General features: G+C 42.6%; 1 protein-coding gene across 4 annotated transcripts in view; it reads left to right on the forward strand.

Moving 5' to 3' along the window:
• LOC122937809 (ATP-dependent translocase ABCB1-like) overlaps window positions 1-18,540 on the forward strand; it is a 182,715-nt gene that overhangs the window by 68,275 nt on the left and 95,900 nt on the right. For all 4 annotated transcript variants that reach the window (XM_044292882.1, XM_044292884.1, XM_044292883.1 and 1 more), the window contains 2 exons: window positions 6,703-6,880; window positions 14,842-14,955. In XM_044292882.1, the coding sequence (XP_044148817.1) occupies window positions 6,703-6,880; window positions 14,842-14,955 (292 nt within the window). The remainder of the gene's footprint in view (window positions 1-6,702; window positions 6,881-14,841; window positions 14,956-18,540) is intronic.

The raw sequence follows: 18,540 nt of genomic DNA on the forward strand, positions 1-18,540 counted from the left end.
ATGCTACAAGGCTTAGCAGTTTGGAAGCAAATCTTTCAAAAACCCAATTTTTAGGGACCAGTTCAGGTCTGAAGTCACTTTGTGAGGCTTATATAATAGAAACCACCCAAAACTGACCCCATTCTAGAAACTACACCTCTCAAGGTATTCCAAACTGATTTTACAAACTTTGTTAACCCTTTAGGTGTTCCACAAGAATTAATGGAAAATAGAGATACAATTTCAAAATTTCACTTTTTTGGCAGATTTTGCATTTTAATAATGTTTTTCCAGTTGCAAAGCAAGGGTTAACAGACAAACAAAACTCATTATTTATGGCACTGATTCTGTAGTTTACAGAAACACCCCATATGTGGTCACAAACTGCTCTACAAGCACATGGCAGGGCGCAGAAGGAAAGGAATGCCATACGTTTTTTGGAAGGCAGATTTTGCTAGACAGTTTTTTGGGACACCATGTCCCATTTGAAGCCCCCCTGATGCACCCCTAGAGTAGAAACTCCCAAAAATTTTCGGTTGCTCTATATTACACTTTTAGTGCGGCAAGGTAACAAGAAATAGCTTTTTTGGCCCGTTTATTTTCCCTGTTATTTACAACATTCATCTGACAGGTTAGATCATGTGGTAATTTTATAGAGCAGGTTGTCACGGACGCGGTGATACCTAATATGTATACAATTTTTTTTTATTTATGTAAGTTTTATACAATGACTTCATTTTTAAAACCCAAAAAATGTTTTAGTGTCTCCATAGTCTAAGAGCCATAGTTTTTTCAGTTTTTGGGCGATTATATTAAGTAGGGTCTCATTTTTTGCGGGATGAGATGACGGTTTGATTGGCACTACTTTGGGGCGCATATGGCTTTTTAATCGCTTGCTATTACACTTTTAGTGATATAAGATCACAAAAAATGGCTTTTTATACACCGTTTTTATTTTTATTTTTTTACGGTGTTCACCTGAGGGGTTAGGTCATGTGATATTTTTATATAGCCGGTCGATACAGACGCGGCGATACCTAATATGTATACATTTTTTTTATTTATGTAAGTTTTACACAATGATTTCATTTTTAAAACAAAAAAAAATCATGTTTTAGTGTTTCCATAGTCTAAGAACCATAGTTTTTTCAGTTTTTGGGCGATTAACTTGGGTAGGGTATGATTTTTGCGGGATGAGATGACGATTTGATTGGCGCTATTTTGGGGTGCATATGAGTTTTTGATTGCTTGGTATTACACTTTTTGTGATGTAAGGTGACAAAAAATTGTTTATTTAGCACAGTTTTTATTTTTTACGGTATTCATCTGAGGGGTTAGCTCATGTGATATTATTATAGAGCTGGTCGATATGGACGCGGCGATACCTAATATGTATACTTTTTTTTATTTATGTACGTTTTACACAATAATATCATAAAAAAAAAAAAAAATCATGTTATAGTGTCCCCATAGTTTTTTTTTATTTTTTGGGCCATTGTCTCATGTAGGGGCTATTTTTTTGCGGAATGAGGTGACGGTTTGATTGGTACTATTTCGGCATACATGCGACTTTTTTTATCACTTTTATTACCTTTTTTGGGAAGTAAGGTGGGCAAAATTTCAATTTCCTGATCGTTTTTATTTTTATGGCATTCACCGTGTGGGGAAAGTAACATGACCGTTTTATAGAGCAGGTCGTTACGGACGCGTCGATACCTAATATGTGTAGTGTATTTTATTTTTTTAATTTTTATTCAGTGATAAATGTGTTTTTATTATCTTTACTTTTTTCACTTTTTTTTTACATTTTTTTGACCCAGACCCACTTGGTTCTTGAAGATCCAGTGGGTCTGATGTCTGTATAATACAGTACAATACACCATATAGTGTATTGTGCTGTATTTTACTTACACTGTCTGAACAGATATATGCCTTTAGCATAGATCTGTTCAGCACCATGGACAGCAGGATGCCTGAGAAAGAGTCCTGTTGCCATGGGAACCTTCCCCGTCTGCCACAACTGAGCAGATGGGGAAGGGGAAGGAGGGGAGCTCCCTCCCTCTGTCACCCCATCCATCTGGGGGCTGCAAAGGCACAGCAGCCCCCCGATGGCAGAGGGAGGGAGCTCCCTGACTTAACCCTTTCCATACAGTGGTCCGTACGTACCGCGGTATGGAAAGGGTGAAACTGCTGACATCGCAGCGATGTCAGCCGTTTATACCAGAGTGTCAGCAATGTGCTGACACTCTGGTATAAACCACTGACCACCAATGAAAATTCAAGAGGAGGCGGGCGGGGGATCGCGATCCCGCCTGCCGCACCACCCGCCTCCCGCAACTCCTGCACCGCCCGCAACCCCCCCTGCACCCCACCGACATAAAATCATTCAGAGGTGCAGGGGGGGTTAAAAATATTTTACTTTGGACATTTTAAAGTTTCTGATCCCTGCGGTCAGGGACCGCAGGGATCAGAAACTACAGAAAGCACTGCAAACAGCAGGTCTGAATTGACCTGCGGTTTGCAGCGATCGTCGATACGGGGAGGTGACAGTTTAATGCCATGACGAGTATACTCGTCCTGGAGCGCTAAGTATCAGGGCTCCAGGACAAGTATACTCATCATAGGTCCTTAACGTGTTAATGTCATAGATTTTGTCGCAATGGTCTCTTTGCAGAAAAGTATGCAACTTTTTTGCCGCAACACTTTTCCCGAGTGCCAAGAAAAGGGGGAATGGTGTGGGCGGGGAAGAGGGAGGGACCATCTCATTTATCAATTTCCATGTCAGTTTATGGCATGGAAAATTACTTGAATCTACGCCAGCAAGGGAGCTGGCATATATTTTAGTATGTTGCACGGCCTGCTAGAGGAAGCACCACCAAAGTTATGTAGAGACCTGTGCCTCCACATAACTTTGGTGCATCCAATGGTAGTGCAGAGGGATTAAGACCCGCGTCTAAATTTCTGGTCTTAATAAATGTCCCCCGAAGTAACTGCAAATCCCAGGATGCTCTCAAACAAAGCCAAAGGACTAGTTTTCAAGACTCTGGAATCAAACTGAACAGAGCTATCGCTGTACCCTGAAAAGAGTCACAGAAACAAAAGGCATTTACCAGCATAACAATCAAAAAGCCCCTTCCAGCAAACATCTGACTAAGCAAGTCGATAACAGAATCAGATTGAGGTGTAAGGCAGTTACACCTGATCCCTGTGGCTCATACCATATGGTTGCTTTCTTCCAAGAGTCACACTTGTCCCTAGGCTGTGTGTGGTATTGCAACTCATCCCCATTCGCTTCAGTGTAGCTGAACTGCAATACCAGACACAACCCATAGACAGAAGAAACGTGCCACAACTGAAATGGCCTTAATGACCAGACTATTTTTCTTGATTTAGTGCACATAGCGGTTTAACGGCTTTTAACTAGTGTTGAGCAAACCTGAACTGTAAAGAGAGTTCAGGTACCCGGACTTGAACTAGGCAGCAAAAGTTCGGGTTCGAGTTTGGTGTTGAGGCACTTAATACAGCTTGTTGAAAGACTGCAGGGCAGCCAATCAACAAGCATTTAAGCTGTGGGCACTTAGAAGACATCACAGCCGTGCCTACTAATGGCATGGCTGTGATTGGCCGATGCATCATGCGACCCATCCTCTATAAAAGCTGGATCACATGTAGTGCCACTGCTTTGTATTGTTGTTTCTACGCTGGAATAAAGACTGCCGGAATTTCATTTTCCTGTGCTGGATTTTCTTCTTTTGTAAGCTGTTAGTAATCTCATCTGGCTATTTATTCTGTGGGTGACCTATAGCGATTTTTTTGTGGGTGCAATGCACCATCTTTGTACCCCTGACACAAAAATATAATAGTTTGTCTGTTAGTTCGGTGGGTGACATATACCCATTTTTTGTGTGAGGTACGTCTTTTAGTTTGGTGGGTGACATATACCCATTTTCTGTGTGAGGTACACCTGCACTGCATATGTGACAGGGAAATTAATATGGTTAATCTGTCTTTTAGATCGGTGGGTGACATATACCAATTTTTTGCGTGAGGTACACCTGCATGGAATCAAGGTCATGCAAGTGACGTGTGCAGTTCCTCAGACAATGTGCTGACGACAAGACGCGAGTAGTTTGCATGCTGTGCAATCGGAGCCTGAAGCGAGGCATAAATATTCTAAACCTGAGCGCCACCTGCATGACCAGGCATCTAAATGCAAAGCATGAGCTGCAGTGGAGTACACACCTCAAAAAACACAAAAGATCTCAGGCTCCTCCTGCTCCCTCTTCTGCTACAGTCTCGGCCTCTTCCTCCCCCTCTGCAGTGACAGTGACACCTGCCACCCCACAAACAGAGTATGTGGTAGCAACACCACCACCTCCACCACCGTCACCAAGCATCTCCACACTGTCCCATGTAAGTTTTCAGCTGTCCATCCCCCAAACACTGGAGAGAAAGAGGATGTACTCCCCTACCCACCAGTGATCCCTGGCCCTGAATGCCAGCATTCCAAAATTCCTGGCCTTTGAAATGCTGTCATTCCGTCTGGTGGAGACGGAGACTATTAAAAACTTTATGGCGGTGGCTGTCCCACAGTACGTGGCTCCCAGCTGCCCCTACTTTTCCAGGTGAGCCATCCCTGCCCTGCACAACCAAGTGGCAGACAAAACAGGTGTGCACTGCGCAACACCATCTGTGCCAAGGTCCACATAACCACCGATACGTGTACTAGAAAGCATGGGCAGGGACGTTATATCTTCCTAACTGCATACTGGGTAAATGCAGTGGCTGCTGGGCCTGAGGCGGATAGCAGTTTGGCGCATGTCCCTCTGTCACCGAGGATTGCAGTACATTTCTAGTTGCCTCCTGTTGCCTCCTCCTCCTATTCCACTTCCTCCTCTACTGCCTCCTTATCTGGTCAGCGTAACACCTGAACCACCACCTTCAGCACAGCCAGCGGGAAACTACAGCAGGCTGTTTTGAAACTCATCTGTTTGGGGGAAAAACCACACACCAAGCAGGAGCTGTGGACGGGCATGGAACAACAGTGGTTGGTGCCACTGAGCCTCAAGCCCGGCCTGGTGGTGTGCGATAACATACACAAAAATCTCATAGCAGCTCTGGGCATAGCCAATTTGATGCACATCCCTTGCCTGGTGCATGTGCTGAATCTGATGGTGCCGAGGTTCCTGAAAAATTACCCCGATATGTCAGAGCTGCTGCAGAAAGTGAGAGCTGTCTGTGCCACCCTGCAGCTGCTCGCCACATGCTGAAAGACTGTGTGAGCAGCAGCAGGCGATAGGGAGTTTCGGCTGCAGCACGCATGGGTGAGTCGCTCTGCGGAACAGCACCACTTCATCACTGAGTGGCCCTCCATGTGGGACGTGTGTTCCGTGTTGCTCTGTTTCAAGTACTCCACCAGCATGACCAGTGCCGATGACGCCATCATCAGCGTTACTATCCCACTTCTATGTCTCATTGAAAAAACGCTTCGGGTGATGATGGAAGAGGATGTGGCACATGAGGAAGAGAAGGAGGAAAAGGGGTCGTTTCCATGGTTATAAGGCCAGTCATTCACAAGTGGCTTGGAGTGTGGGTTCCTGCACCAACAGAGGCCAGGTACACAACTGTCCAGCCAGGACACAGTTCTGGAGGAGGAAAGAATGATGAGGAGGAGGTACCATGTTCACAGCAGGATGGCATGCAAATAAGCTCATGGCATCACTAGAGCATGGCTGGGGGGATACAGAGGACACAGACGATACACCTTCCACAGAGGACAGCTTGTCGTTGCCACTGGGCAGCCTGGCACACATGAGCGACTACATGCTGCAGTGCCTGTGCAATGCCCGCGGAGTTGCCCACATTCTAAACAGTACTGATTACTGGGTGACCACCCTGCTGGATCCCCACTACACAGACAACGTGCCGTCCTTCACTGGAGCATGATCGTAAGAAGTGCGAGTACAAGCGCACGCTGGTAGAAGCGCTGGTGATGGCATTGCCACCTGACAGCAGGGTTCAGTAGAAGTAGAAGGCAAAGACAGAGGAGGAAGAAGTCGCCAACAGAGCTGGGGCACCGCCAGCATCTCAGAAGGGGGAGTTAGCATGGCCGAAATGTGGAAAAGCTTTGTCAGCACGCCACAACAACCAGCACCACCAGCTGATATGGAACGTCTTAGCAGGAGGTAGCATTTCAACAACATGGTGGAACAGTACATGTGCACATGCCTACACAAACTGACTGATGGGTCTCCAAATTAGGCACATGGACTGAGCTTGCAGGGGGGGGGGGGGGGGGGTGATCACAGACAAGCGCAGCCACCTGTCCACAGCCAACGTCAACAAGCTCATGTTCGTTAAAATGAACCAGTCATGGATCCCACAGGACTTGTCCGTACCTTGTGCAGAATTGACATGTATACCGGCTATACCCAGCCATTGTTATATAGTTCCCAATGTTTTTGGGTCTTCACAATTAAAAACATTTTTACATAAATTTATAAATGGAAAAAATAAAATAAAATAAAAACAACAAAAACAGTGTTGGCTACCTCCTCCTCCACCGCTTCCACCTACACCGCCACGTCCACCGCCTCCTCAACCTCCTACTGCACTTTGACCTCTGCCTCCTAGTTCAAGATGTTTATTGTCCTATATTTTTACCACCCTTCATGAACTTAACCAACTACAGGGGACAGATTTTAATATGTATTTTCATTGCAGGTACAACACCAATTTAATAGATGCAAAAGCTGCTGGAATAAAGAAGTCTATCATTTCGAACGTGATAATTGGAGTATCAGAGCTTATGATATTTGGAGTCTATGGCTTGGCACTGTGGTATGGAACACATTTGCTGGACACAGAGCCTAAAAATTACAGGATTAGTAATGTTTTAACTGTAAGTATGTCATCCCTTGTAGTCATTTAACATCAATATTATCATGATACTTACACTGTCCTCATACACGTTAGCACGGTGTGTAATCTGATATGTAGTTAAACCCTCTGTCTTCTGAGAAAAAGAGACTGTTCAGCTTTAGGGTCCATTCACACGTCCTGTTTTTTTTCATCCTGAAAAACGGTCCGTTTTTTGCGGATCCGTTGTTCCTGAAAATGTTTCCGTATGTCATCCATTTTTTGCGGATCCGCAAAAAACGGAAACATGTATACATTTCAATAATCAAAAAAATTGTTATGTGTTTCCAGGAACGGAATCCGCAAAAAACGGATGACAAACGGAATGACATCCGAATGTCATCCGTTTTTTGCGGATCCATTGACTTTGTATTGTACCAGGATCCGATTTTTCAGGACAAGAATAGGACATGTTTTATATTTAACCCCTTAAGGACACATGACGTATCGGTACGGCATGTTTCCCGAGTCCTTAAGGACACATGACGTACCGGTACGTCATGTGTTGTTCCGATCACTGCCGTGCGGCCGGCTGTGATCGGAACAAGGTGCCTGCTCAAATCATTGAGCAGGCACCTCGGCTAAATGCGCGGGGGGGGTCCCGTGACCCCCCTATGTCCGCGATCGCAACAAACCGCAGGTCAATTCAGACCTGCGGTTTGTTGCGCTTTCTGCAGTTTCTGATCGCTGCGGTCCCTGACCGCGGCGATCAGAAACTTTAGTGTGGCGAAAATATATATTTATCACCCCCCCTGCACCTCTGAATGATTTTAGCCCGGTGGGAGGTACAGGGGGGGTGTTGCGGGCGGTGGGGGCGGTGCGGGAGGCGGGCGGTGCGGCAGGCGGGATCGCGATCCCCCGCCCGCCTCCTATTGCGTAATCGTTGGTGTACAGTGGGTATACCAGGGTGCCAGCACATTGCTGGCACCCTGGTATAAACGGCTGACATCGGTGATGCGATGTCAGCCGTTTAACCCTTTCCATACAGCGGTCCGTACGGACCGCTGTATGGAAAAAGTTAACAGTAAGAGGGAGCTCCCTCCCTCTCCGATCGGGGGGCTGCAGTGCCTTTGCAGCCCCCCGATGGAGAGGGAGAGAGCCCCCAGACAGCCCCCCCCAGAGCCCCGTCCTTACCCTTCCCCGTCTGCGCAGTTCTGACCATAACTGAGCAGACGGGGAAGGTTCCCATGGCAACAGGACGCCTCTCAGGCGTCCTGCTGTCCATGGTGCTGAACAGATCTGTGCTGAAAGCATAGATCTGTTCAGTGTAAGTAAAATATAGTACAGTGCAATATATATTGTACTGTACTGTATTATACAGACATCAGACCCACTGGATCTTCAAGAACCAAGTGGGTCTGGGTCAAAAAAAAAGTGAAAAAAAGGTAAAAATCAAAAAACACATTTATCACTGATTAAAAATTAAAAAAATAAAATTCCCTACACATGTTTGGTATCGCCGCGTCCGTAACGACCTGATCTATAAAACGGTCATGTTACTTTACCCGAACGGTGAACGCCATAAAAATAAAAAATAAAAAACTATGATGAAATTGAAATTTTGTCCACCTTACTTCCCAAAAAAAGGTAATAAAAGTGATCAAAAAAGTCGCATGTACGCCAAAATTGTAACAATCAAACCGTCATCTCATCCCGCAAAAAATGAGACCCTACTTAAGATAATCGCCCAAAAACTGAAAAAACTATGGCTCTTAGACTATGGAAACACTAAAACATCATTTTTTTTGTTTCAAAAATGAAATCATTGTGTAAAACTTACATAAATAAAAAAAAGTATACATATTAGGTATCGCCGCGTCCGTATCGACCGGCTCTATAAAAATATCACATGACCTAACCCCTCAGGTGACCACCGTAAAAAAATAAAAATAAAAACGGTGTAAAAAAAGCCATTTTTTGTCATCTTACGTCACAAAAAGTGTAATAGCAAGCGATCAAAAAGTCATATGCACCCCAAAATAGTGCCAATCAAACCGTCATCTCATCCTGCAAAAAATGAGACCCTACTTAAGATAATCACCCAAAAACTGAAAAAACAATGGCTCTTAGACTATGGAGACACTAAAACATTTTTTTTGTTTTAAAAATGAAATCATTGTGTAAAACGTACATAAATAAAAAAAATTGTATACATATTAGGTATCGCCGCGTCCGTGACAACCTGCTCTATAAAATTACCACATGATCTAACCTGTCAGATGAATGTTGTAAATAAAAAAATAAAAAACGCTGCCAAAAAAGCTATTTCTTGTTACCTTGCCGCACAAAAAGTGTAATATAGAGCAACCAAAAATCATATGTACCCTAAACTAGTACCAACAAAACTGCCACCCTATCCCGTAGTTTCTAAAATGGGGTCACTTTTTTGGAGTTTCTACTCTAGGGGTGCATCAGGGGGGCTTCAAATGGGACATGGTGTAAAAAAAAACAGTCCAGCAAAACCTGCCTTCCAAAAACCGTATGGCATTCCTTTCCTTCTGCGCCCTGCCGTGTGCCCGTACAGCGGTTTACGACCACATATGGGGTGTTTCTGTAAACTACAGAATCAGGGCCATAAATAATGAGTTTTGTTTTGCTGTTAACCCTTGCTTTGTAACTGGAAAAAAAAATTAAAATGGAAAATCTGCCAAAAAAGTGAAATTTTGAAATTGTATCTCTATTTTCCATTAAATCTTGTGCAACACCTAAAGGGTTAACAAAGTTTGTAAAATCCGTTTTGAATACCTTGAGGGGTGTAGTTTCTTAGATGGGGTCACTTTTATGGAGTTTATAATCTGGGGGTGCATCAGGGGGGCTTCAAATGGGACTTGGTGTCAAAAAACCGGTCCATAAAAATCAGCCCTCCAAAAAACAAACGGCGCACCTTTCCCTCTACGCCCCGCTGTGTGGCCGTACAGTAGTTTACGGCCACATATGGGGTGTTTCTGTAAACAGCAGAGTCAGGGCAATAAAGATACAGTCTTGTTTGGCTGTTAACCCTTGCTTTGTTAGTGGAAAAAATGGGTTAAAATGGAAAATTAGGCAAAAAAATGAAATTCTCAAATTTCATCGCCATTTGCCAATAACTCTTGTGCAACACCTAAAGGGTTAACGACGTATGTAAAATCAGTTTTGAATACCTTGAGGGGTGTAGTTTCTTAGATGGGGTCACTTTTAGGGAGTTTCTCCTCTAGGGGTGCATCAGGGGGCTTCAAATGGGACATGGTGTAAATAAACCAGTCCATAAAAATCAGCCTTCCAAAAACCAAACGGCGCACCTTTCACTCTACGCCCCGCTGTGTGGCCGTACAGTAGTTTACGGCCACATATTGGGTGTTTCTGTAAACGGCAGAGTCAGGGCAATAAAGATACCGTCTTGTTTGGCTGTTAACCCTTGCTTTGTTAGTGGAAAAAATGGGTTAAAATGAAAAATTAGACAAAAAAATTAAATTCTCAAATTTCCTCCCCATTTGCCAATAACTCTTGTGCAACACCTAAAGGGTTAACAACGTATTCAAAATCAGTTTTGAATACCTTGAGGGGTGTAGTTTCTTAGATGGGGTCATTTTTGGGTGGTTTCTATTATGTAAGCCTCGCAAAGTGACTTGAGACCTGAACTGGTCCCTAAAAATTGAGTTTTTGTAAATTTCTGAAAAATTTCAAGATTTGCTTCTAAACTTCTAAGCCTTATAACATCCCCAAAAAATAAAATATCATTCCCAAAATAATTCAAACATGAAGTAGACATATGGGGAATGTAAAGTCATCCAAATTTTTGGGGGTATTACTATGTATTACAGAAGTAGAGAAACTGGAACTTTGAAATTTGCAAATTTTTCCAAATTTTTGTTAAATTTGGTATTTTTTGGTGCAAAAAAAATAATTTTTTTGACTTTATTTTACCAGTGTCATGAAGTACAATATGTGACAAAAAAACAATCTCAGAATGGCCTGGATAAGTCAAAGCGTTTTAAAGTTATCAGCACTTAAAGTGACACTGGTCAGATTTGCAAAAAATGGCCTGGTCCTTAAGGTGAAATAGGGCTGTGTCCTTAAGGGGTTAAACGGACATGCGGAACGGAACAACGGAAACGGACAGCACACATTGTGCTGTCCGATTTTTTCCAGGACCCATTGAAAATGAATGGGTCCAGATCTGGTCCTGATCTGTTCCTGAAAAAACGGAACAGATCAGGAAAGAAAAAACGGACGTGTGAATGGGCCCTTAACCTTCTTTTTATTGTTAGTATATTGACAGGAAAGGTGAAACTACAGAATAAAACAGTAGTATTTCAGAACATAAATATTCAAAGTACATGGCAAAAGATACAGAATAATCTGCTATACATACAGTACATGAGGTAATACAATAATAATGAGCTATCACATACAAGTAACATATAATAAACTTCATCAAATGTCACATAGCTAGTGTCCTTACCGACTATGCTTGAAGCAAGCTTTATAAGAAATCAGGACCAGAAGAACTAGTGAGAGTGTGGCTTCTCAAACAGACATAAGTTGGCTACTGCTTCTAATACAAGCACAAGACTACAAAGGACCAGGAACTGCCCACAATGCCCTGGCACTACCATAATGCATAGGAAAAAAGGCTGGACGAAATACATTAAACTCACCAGTAGATGGTGCTGCTACCATACAATATAATGCAGATTAAATACAATACAGGTGAATGCAATGTCAAAACTGCTAAACACACAGAAACAACTGGATTTGCATCTGAGGACAGAACAATACTATTTAATTCCTTGCTAACATGCAATTTACAGTGGATACCAGGTTGTTAAATGAATCACCAATATGCAAATGAGGCCCCAAGCACATAAGATGTGTTATCCAGCTCTGCTAGTGCCCAGGCCTTCCTGCCCAAACCATTGATAGCTCCTTCCCTCTCTACAGTCTTTCCCCAATCCCTGTGATGTGACTCATTCTCCTAAGTAACATTTCAGGCAGGTGCAATGAACTTTCATTTCTCCACCTATGCATTACAAACACCACAGTGAGCATCAGCTTTGCAGTTTGCAATACACATGTGCTGTCAAGCAATGCACCATAGACGTTCCGAAATAGTAGACGCTGTGAACCTTCTGCTCAGAATGGTGTTTGTAATGTGTAGGACAAACAGAGGTTTCACAGAGAGGGAAGAAAGGAAGGATGATAGAAAGAGGGGGCGAGCTATAAAGTGTTAGGACTGGAGCACACCTCCTAGCATTTTGGTCTCTTTTGCAAATAGAATAAAGATTGTTTTCTGGTGCAAGCAAACAACACAAAGGCTAACATAGGTATGTTTAATATGCTGTTTAGGATTACAGCTGGATGGTGCTGGTAGTTCAGTGAAATAGCCAGCAAGTACATGCTGTTTTACAGCTCTGATCACAAAAAAAATCCAAATATGGACATTTAATGCCTCAAATATTATAGACAATTGCTGCCATGGCATCTGAGAGGTAATTTGGAGCGAGGGAGCTCCCTCTGACGCTTAAACTTCTTATCTGTGATAACAGGAGCTATTTGGTTGATATTGTAGCCTGAAACCTTGTTAAAGCTCCGAGGTCTGCCATAATAAAGTTATTACTTATTGACCCCTGCTTTAATTTAAAAAAAAATTCCCATAGATTGCAATAGTATGCTATTAACGTCTATGGTAACAGTGATAAAAGGTTTAAAAAATAAATAAAACATTCAAATCGCCCCATTTCAAACTTTTACCTATAAATATAAACAATAAATATAATTGATATCACTGCATCTGAAAATGCCCGATATATTGAGGTGAGATGAACGATTCATTACCAATTTCACAAAAATTATTTGTCCAAATGAATCGGTCTTGGCAATTTGCTTTGAATGAATTGTACAAAATGACATTAGCCATTTTATATTGAAAATTCATTAAGCTTGTGACAGAAACAGTGTGGGAAGGATAAAGTCAGAGGGTGGAGCCCCATCTGGTTGGCCTCCTCACACTGCTTTTGCAGTTACAGTTCCCTGACAGCAAATAAAGAGGGAGGATATTGGCTGGTCTATCAGGTTGTATATTTGGATATCCAGACTATGTTAGTATATTAACCCGTAGGGACAACGTAGGGTGAACAATAGCCCAGGTACGTGGACAGGGGATCTCCACCACTAGGGGTCCTCCATGGGCTGAGGTTCTAGGATAGGGGTAAATATAGGGACAATCTATTCCCATTTCCCCAGAAGCATTATCAATTTCCTGGATGCAGTGCAGTAACCCACTTTTTTGAATTTTTTTTGTTTTGGTATTGGAGGTTCGTTCTGGATCTTTTTAACGTATATTAATAAAATTGTGATTTTAGGGGTTTTCTTCTGCTGGAACATTGAATAAAAGTTACTTTAAGTAAAAATTGCCAGGGGTATGAATAATTATGGGCAGCACTGTAACTGAACTGCACAAGGGCAAATGAGATGTATAAATATTTCCTTGTAATAACCCCTGTTAATGGCTGTATAAAACAGCACTTGCACCCTAATAAGAACGGTTTGCTGGAATTACAGAGCTGTAAAATGGCAATTTGGATCCCCAGTCAGTGCAGCAAGGTGTAATAGGAATGTTCCTTTTACCCAGGCTGTAATCTCCCCTACAGAACCCTTTTCAACATAAAAGCTGTGGAATGATTCCTCCCTATCCTTTCCCTACAGCTTGAATTATCTTTTCCTGCACTGGTAAATTGCTTTTTCTGAACAATTAAATTGTTTTTTCTAACACTGTCCCTAGCGCCTGCAGATGTCTCTCCCTGCATTCAATACACTGGTAAATGGCTGAATCTAAGATGGATGCCGCTATTTATAGGGCTATGACATCACAGAGCTGGCTGGCTGCTGATTGGCTGCATGCATGTCAGTCTGGGTGATCCAGAGTTCCTTTCTCCATGTCCTCACACGTGGAGCAGCCATTTTAGGAAAAATGTGATTCGTTCTCACAAAGCGGTGAGGAAATTTGCATTCTGTGCGAATCAAATTTTTCCTGAAATTCGGATCGAATTCCACTTCGTCAACTTCGATTCGCTGATCTCTAGCTATAACCATAGTTATTAGCTTTAGCAATAGTAAACTTTATATATGTAAAATATATAAACACACACACTTTTTTCCCCATTTCTTTCATGAAAAAAAAGCAATTTATATTGATCATGTGTCCTCAGGATAGGTCATCAATATCTGAACGGCAGGGGTCTGACCCCCGACGATCAGCTGATTGAAGAGAAGGCGGTGCTCCATGCAAGCGCTGCTTCCTGTTCATTACACTGCACTACATCTCGGAAGTGTACATCTTGTAATGATGAGTACTCTCTCCATTCACTCGAAAGGAGCCATTACTTATAATTACACTGCGCTGTCGCTCCGCAGGAAATTAAGCTTCATAATGAACACGACTCCTCTTCATGCAGCTGATCAGCGGGTGTCCCGATCAGATACTGGATAATGACTAAATCACAGGCAATAAAATGAGATTTCTCATGCATTGGTTCAATATAAAGATAGAAGAACTCTTTGTAACTCATTTTCATATCTATTTACTTGCGCTTCTGTATCTTTCAGCATGTGTATTGGACATTGGACAGCCATGACATATCTTAGTGATGAGCGGCAGGGGCAATATTCGAATTCGCGATATTTCGCGAATATTTGGGCGAATATTCGCCATATATTCGAGAATTCGCGAATTTGTAATCTCAAGGCATTATTTTCTTGATTGCGAAAATTTGCATGAACTGGTATTTTCAAAAAAAATCAAATATTCGCAATTACGAATATATTTAGCGATATTCTAAATATTCGTGAATTTTCGAAATGCCGATATTCGCGATTAAAATTCACAATTCGAATATTCGTGATCAACACTAATCTTAATTACCTTTGTTCGTTATCTGTAATATTAACACAGTTGTCATTTTTAAGGTCTTCTTTTCGGTGCTGACTGGCACAGTCTCATTTGGAAATGTGTTTCCGTGCATAGAAAGTATCAGCAATGCAAGAGCAGCAGCCTATGAGATATACAGGATCATAAACAAGGTAATAAATGGCAGCAAAATGATGTATGGCATAGTATGCATGGTGACAGAGACATGAAATATCTTTTCCATGATCACTATAGGTTCTCAACTAGTTTGTGCCCAATAAACATTGTACAACAATTAGGTGCCCAAATCTTGAACTCAAGCATTGCCACTGCATGAAAAAATCCTCACCTACCACAAGTGCATACAGCAGAATTATACGGCATGTACAGAGTGCTCAGTAAACATCCAGTTCAAGCCTATAAAAAACATCTCCTTTCTTGATACTTGTGGCAGCAGGATCCTAAAAAGAGAATGGGGGTCATTTATTATGCACAAATATAACTATTGTAGGCGTATTTCTGGCGCAGATTGAGCACTTTGAATTCAGGTTGAATTTTTTCGCTCTACTCCTCACTGGTTCTCCTCCCCCCCTGTCGTTCTTTCCTCTCTCTGCCATGTATTTATTCTTTTCCACTAGAGAGTCTTTTACTGTCTGAGGAAGGTTCTGAACTTTTACAGAAATCCTGTGAGAAGTAGAAAATATTATTATGCATTACAATGAGACACAGTAAACTGGCCCAAATTCATGAAAGCACTTTCCCCATATAACGATATATCATTTAAATTGTATTATTTCATTATTATTAATTTAATTATTTATTGAGCAACACAAAAAGGTGGCATGAAATACAAAAAGGAAAACAACACTAGCCCGGCCCATATAGACCTCAATTGTATGCCTCCATACAGCTTAATGCAGACGTAGAAAACATTAGAGAAACTGAATGTTGCTAACCGTCTTGGTTCTTTAATTTATCATACATCCTCAATCATATGTTAAAATAGCAAACAAATGTTGAAACCAAACCATCAAATATGACTAACCTTTGAATGCATTGTTTTCTATAACCAGTGGTAGGCAAGGCACATAATTAGTTCATGTACAGAATGTGTAATGCAAAAGGCATATTAGACTGTGAAATCTAGGGTTTGGGGAAAAGATAAAATAGAATTTAATGGAGCTGAAAACACCTCATTGCCACCCATATAATAGCATGAAGAAGGTGAAGGACTGCGAACACAGCTGTATTTATAGCACAGACTCTTCAAGCCGGGTTTTGTGGAAGCTCCACTACTCCATATCTAGAACGTTTCAGTGTCTTATGGTGATTTTCATGCAGGTTTACTGGAAAATAAAGACAGATATATTTAGTTTAAATCTAGCTAACTGCTCTTTCACACTTGCGTTGTTCTTTTCCGGCATAAAATAAAATCCTGAACACTTGCCGCAAGGCTGGATTCGAAATAAATGCCCATTGAAAGGCATTAATCCGGATCTGGCCTTAAGCTAAACGTCGTAATCCGACGTTTAGCTTTTTCTGAATGGTTACCATGGCTGCCAGGACGCTAAAGTCCTGTTTGCCATGGTAAAGTGTAGTGGGGAGCGGGGGAGCAGTATACTTACCGTCCGTGCGGCTCCCGGGGCGCTTCAGAGTGACGTCAGGGCGCCACACGCGCTTGGATGACGTGATCGCATGGGGCGCTCTGACGTCATTCTGGAGCGCCCCAGGAGCCGCACGGGCGGTAAGTATACTGCTCCCCCGCTCCCCACTACTACTATGGCAACCAGGACTTTAATAGCGTCCTGGCTGCCATAGTAACACTGAACACATTTTGAAGACGGATCAGTCTTCAAATGCTTTCAGTTCACTTGCGGTGTTACGGATCCGGCGGGCACTTCCGGCAAATGGAGTACACAACGGATCCGGACAACGCAAGTGTGAAAGAGCCCTAAGGAAAGTATATTGATTAATTAAATGTAGGACTAGGATACAACAGAATCGGTAGGTTAAAATGAGGATCTTGAATTTGAATCTTTATGTGTTGGACAACCAATTAAGGAATTGATGGAAGTGGCAACTAGGGATGAGCGAATTGACTTCGGATGAAACATACGAAGTTAATTTGCATAAAACTTTGTTCTAATACTGTATGGAGCAGGAGCTCCGTCCAGTAATAGAGTGTATTGGCTCCGATGAGCCAAAGTTATTGCTTCGTGAACTCTCGTGAGTCTTTGGGTGATAACTTCATTTGTGCTCGGATCGACTATCAGAGTGACAGTAACCTAACGGATAGCACTAGAGTAGTGGCGGAACTGCTGTAAAGGGTAGCCTAAAGGGGGCTACCCTATAAGGAAGGATGATATGAGGGTTGGGTGGGAGGGACACACCGCTGCTTTGGACGAGAAACGGAGGTAGCTGACAGGGGGGAGGGCGCAGCGGTGCTTTAAATAGGATGTGCGGGAGCCTCCCCTCCCACAAATACGGCAACTGCGTTGCCTACACTTGTGCTCGGATCGACTATCAGAGTGACAGTAACCTAACGGATAGCAGTAGAGTAGTGGCGGAACTGCTGTAAAGGGTAGCCTAAAGGGGCCAAAAATACAAGACACGGTAGTGGGAAAACAATGCACTGTATTGAAAACACATTATAACAGCAAATTCCGAAAAGCCAATGACATCTCTCGTTTAGGGTTGGGAATGTAACGAGTGTAACACAGCGACTTCCAATGACCCAGTTTCTTTATGATGTGAACCGGTACATTATTCTTAGAGGCGGCTGAGGCTGCTCCTATACTAAATGAATGGCCGGTAATGCTTGATGGTTCAACATCTAGTTTCGGCAGCAAAACGCGAATGCATTTCAGGAATGTTAGTATGCTAAGCGGGCCAGAGTCGTGAACTAAAAGAGGGAAGTTAGGTTTGCTAAGTGCCGCCCATTCGTCAAAGACTGCCACTGGACACCACTCGTTACCGTAGGGAAATATTTGACCTTCGTGGTTTTGCCAAGTCTGGTAGTTATAATATGATCAAGAGTGAGGACGTAGTGGGAACCTAAGCATAGTAAATGTTGTTTCTGTACAAAGGTGCTGCTAGAGACAGGGAACGTGAATTCCCCGGGTAGTAGGAACCCGTAAAAACACAAATACAGCTCTGTTTTGATCAAGGCACTTGTCTTCAAACCAAAGGGGTTTGTACTTAAGATCATAGAAACGGATTTGAACATTTCACCTGAGAAGGGTCTCCTGGAAATTTTACTGACGGCTGAAGAATTGTGTATACCTTTAAGGATCGCCTTAATTGGGTGCGTTAAAAATAAAGAAGACCTGTCTGGATAGGAAATGTGCCAATAGTGTTGGATACCGGCTAAGCATAATTTGATAGTACCATGAGAAAGTTTAAGGTCTGAGTGGCAAAATGCTATGAACGCAAGTAGGTATGTGATGTGATCCACACCCTGTTGCGGGCAAGACCGCTGAAACCTAGTAAAATGAGACCAAGCCTTCTGGTACGTCCTCGCCGTGTTCTTGGATAATGACTTCTGCACGAGAACCCTGGCTGTATCCAGGTGCACCTTATTACTGTACCTCCTACCGGAAGACAGACAGATACCCAGGACTTAGGCCGGACACCAACACCCTCAGCCCAAGTTTATATATGAAGTAAGCATGTCTGGGAGAAGATGATGTCCGCAAAGGCAGGCTTGGGATGACCGCTAATGAAGACCCAACAACCTAGAAAATAAAAAGTCAGGGAAA

This window comes from Bufo gargarizans, chromosome 5 (genome assembly GCF_014858855.1).
Source record: "Bufo gargarizans isolate SCDJY-AF-19 chromosome 5, ASM1485885v1, whole genome shotgun sequence".
Lineage (NCBI taxonomy): Eukaryota > Metazoa > Chordata > Amphibia > Anura > Bufonidae > Bufo > Bufo gargarizans.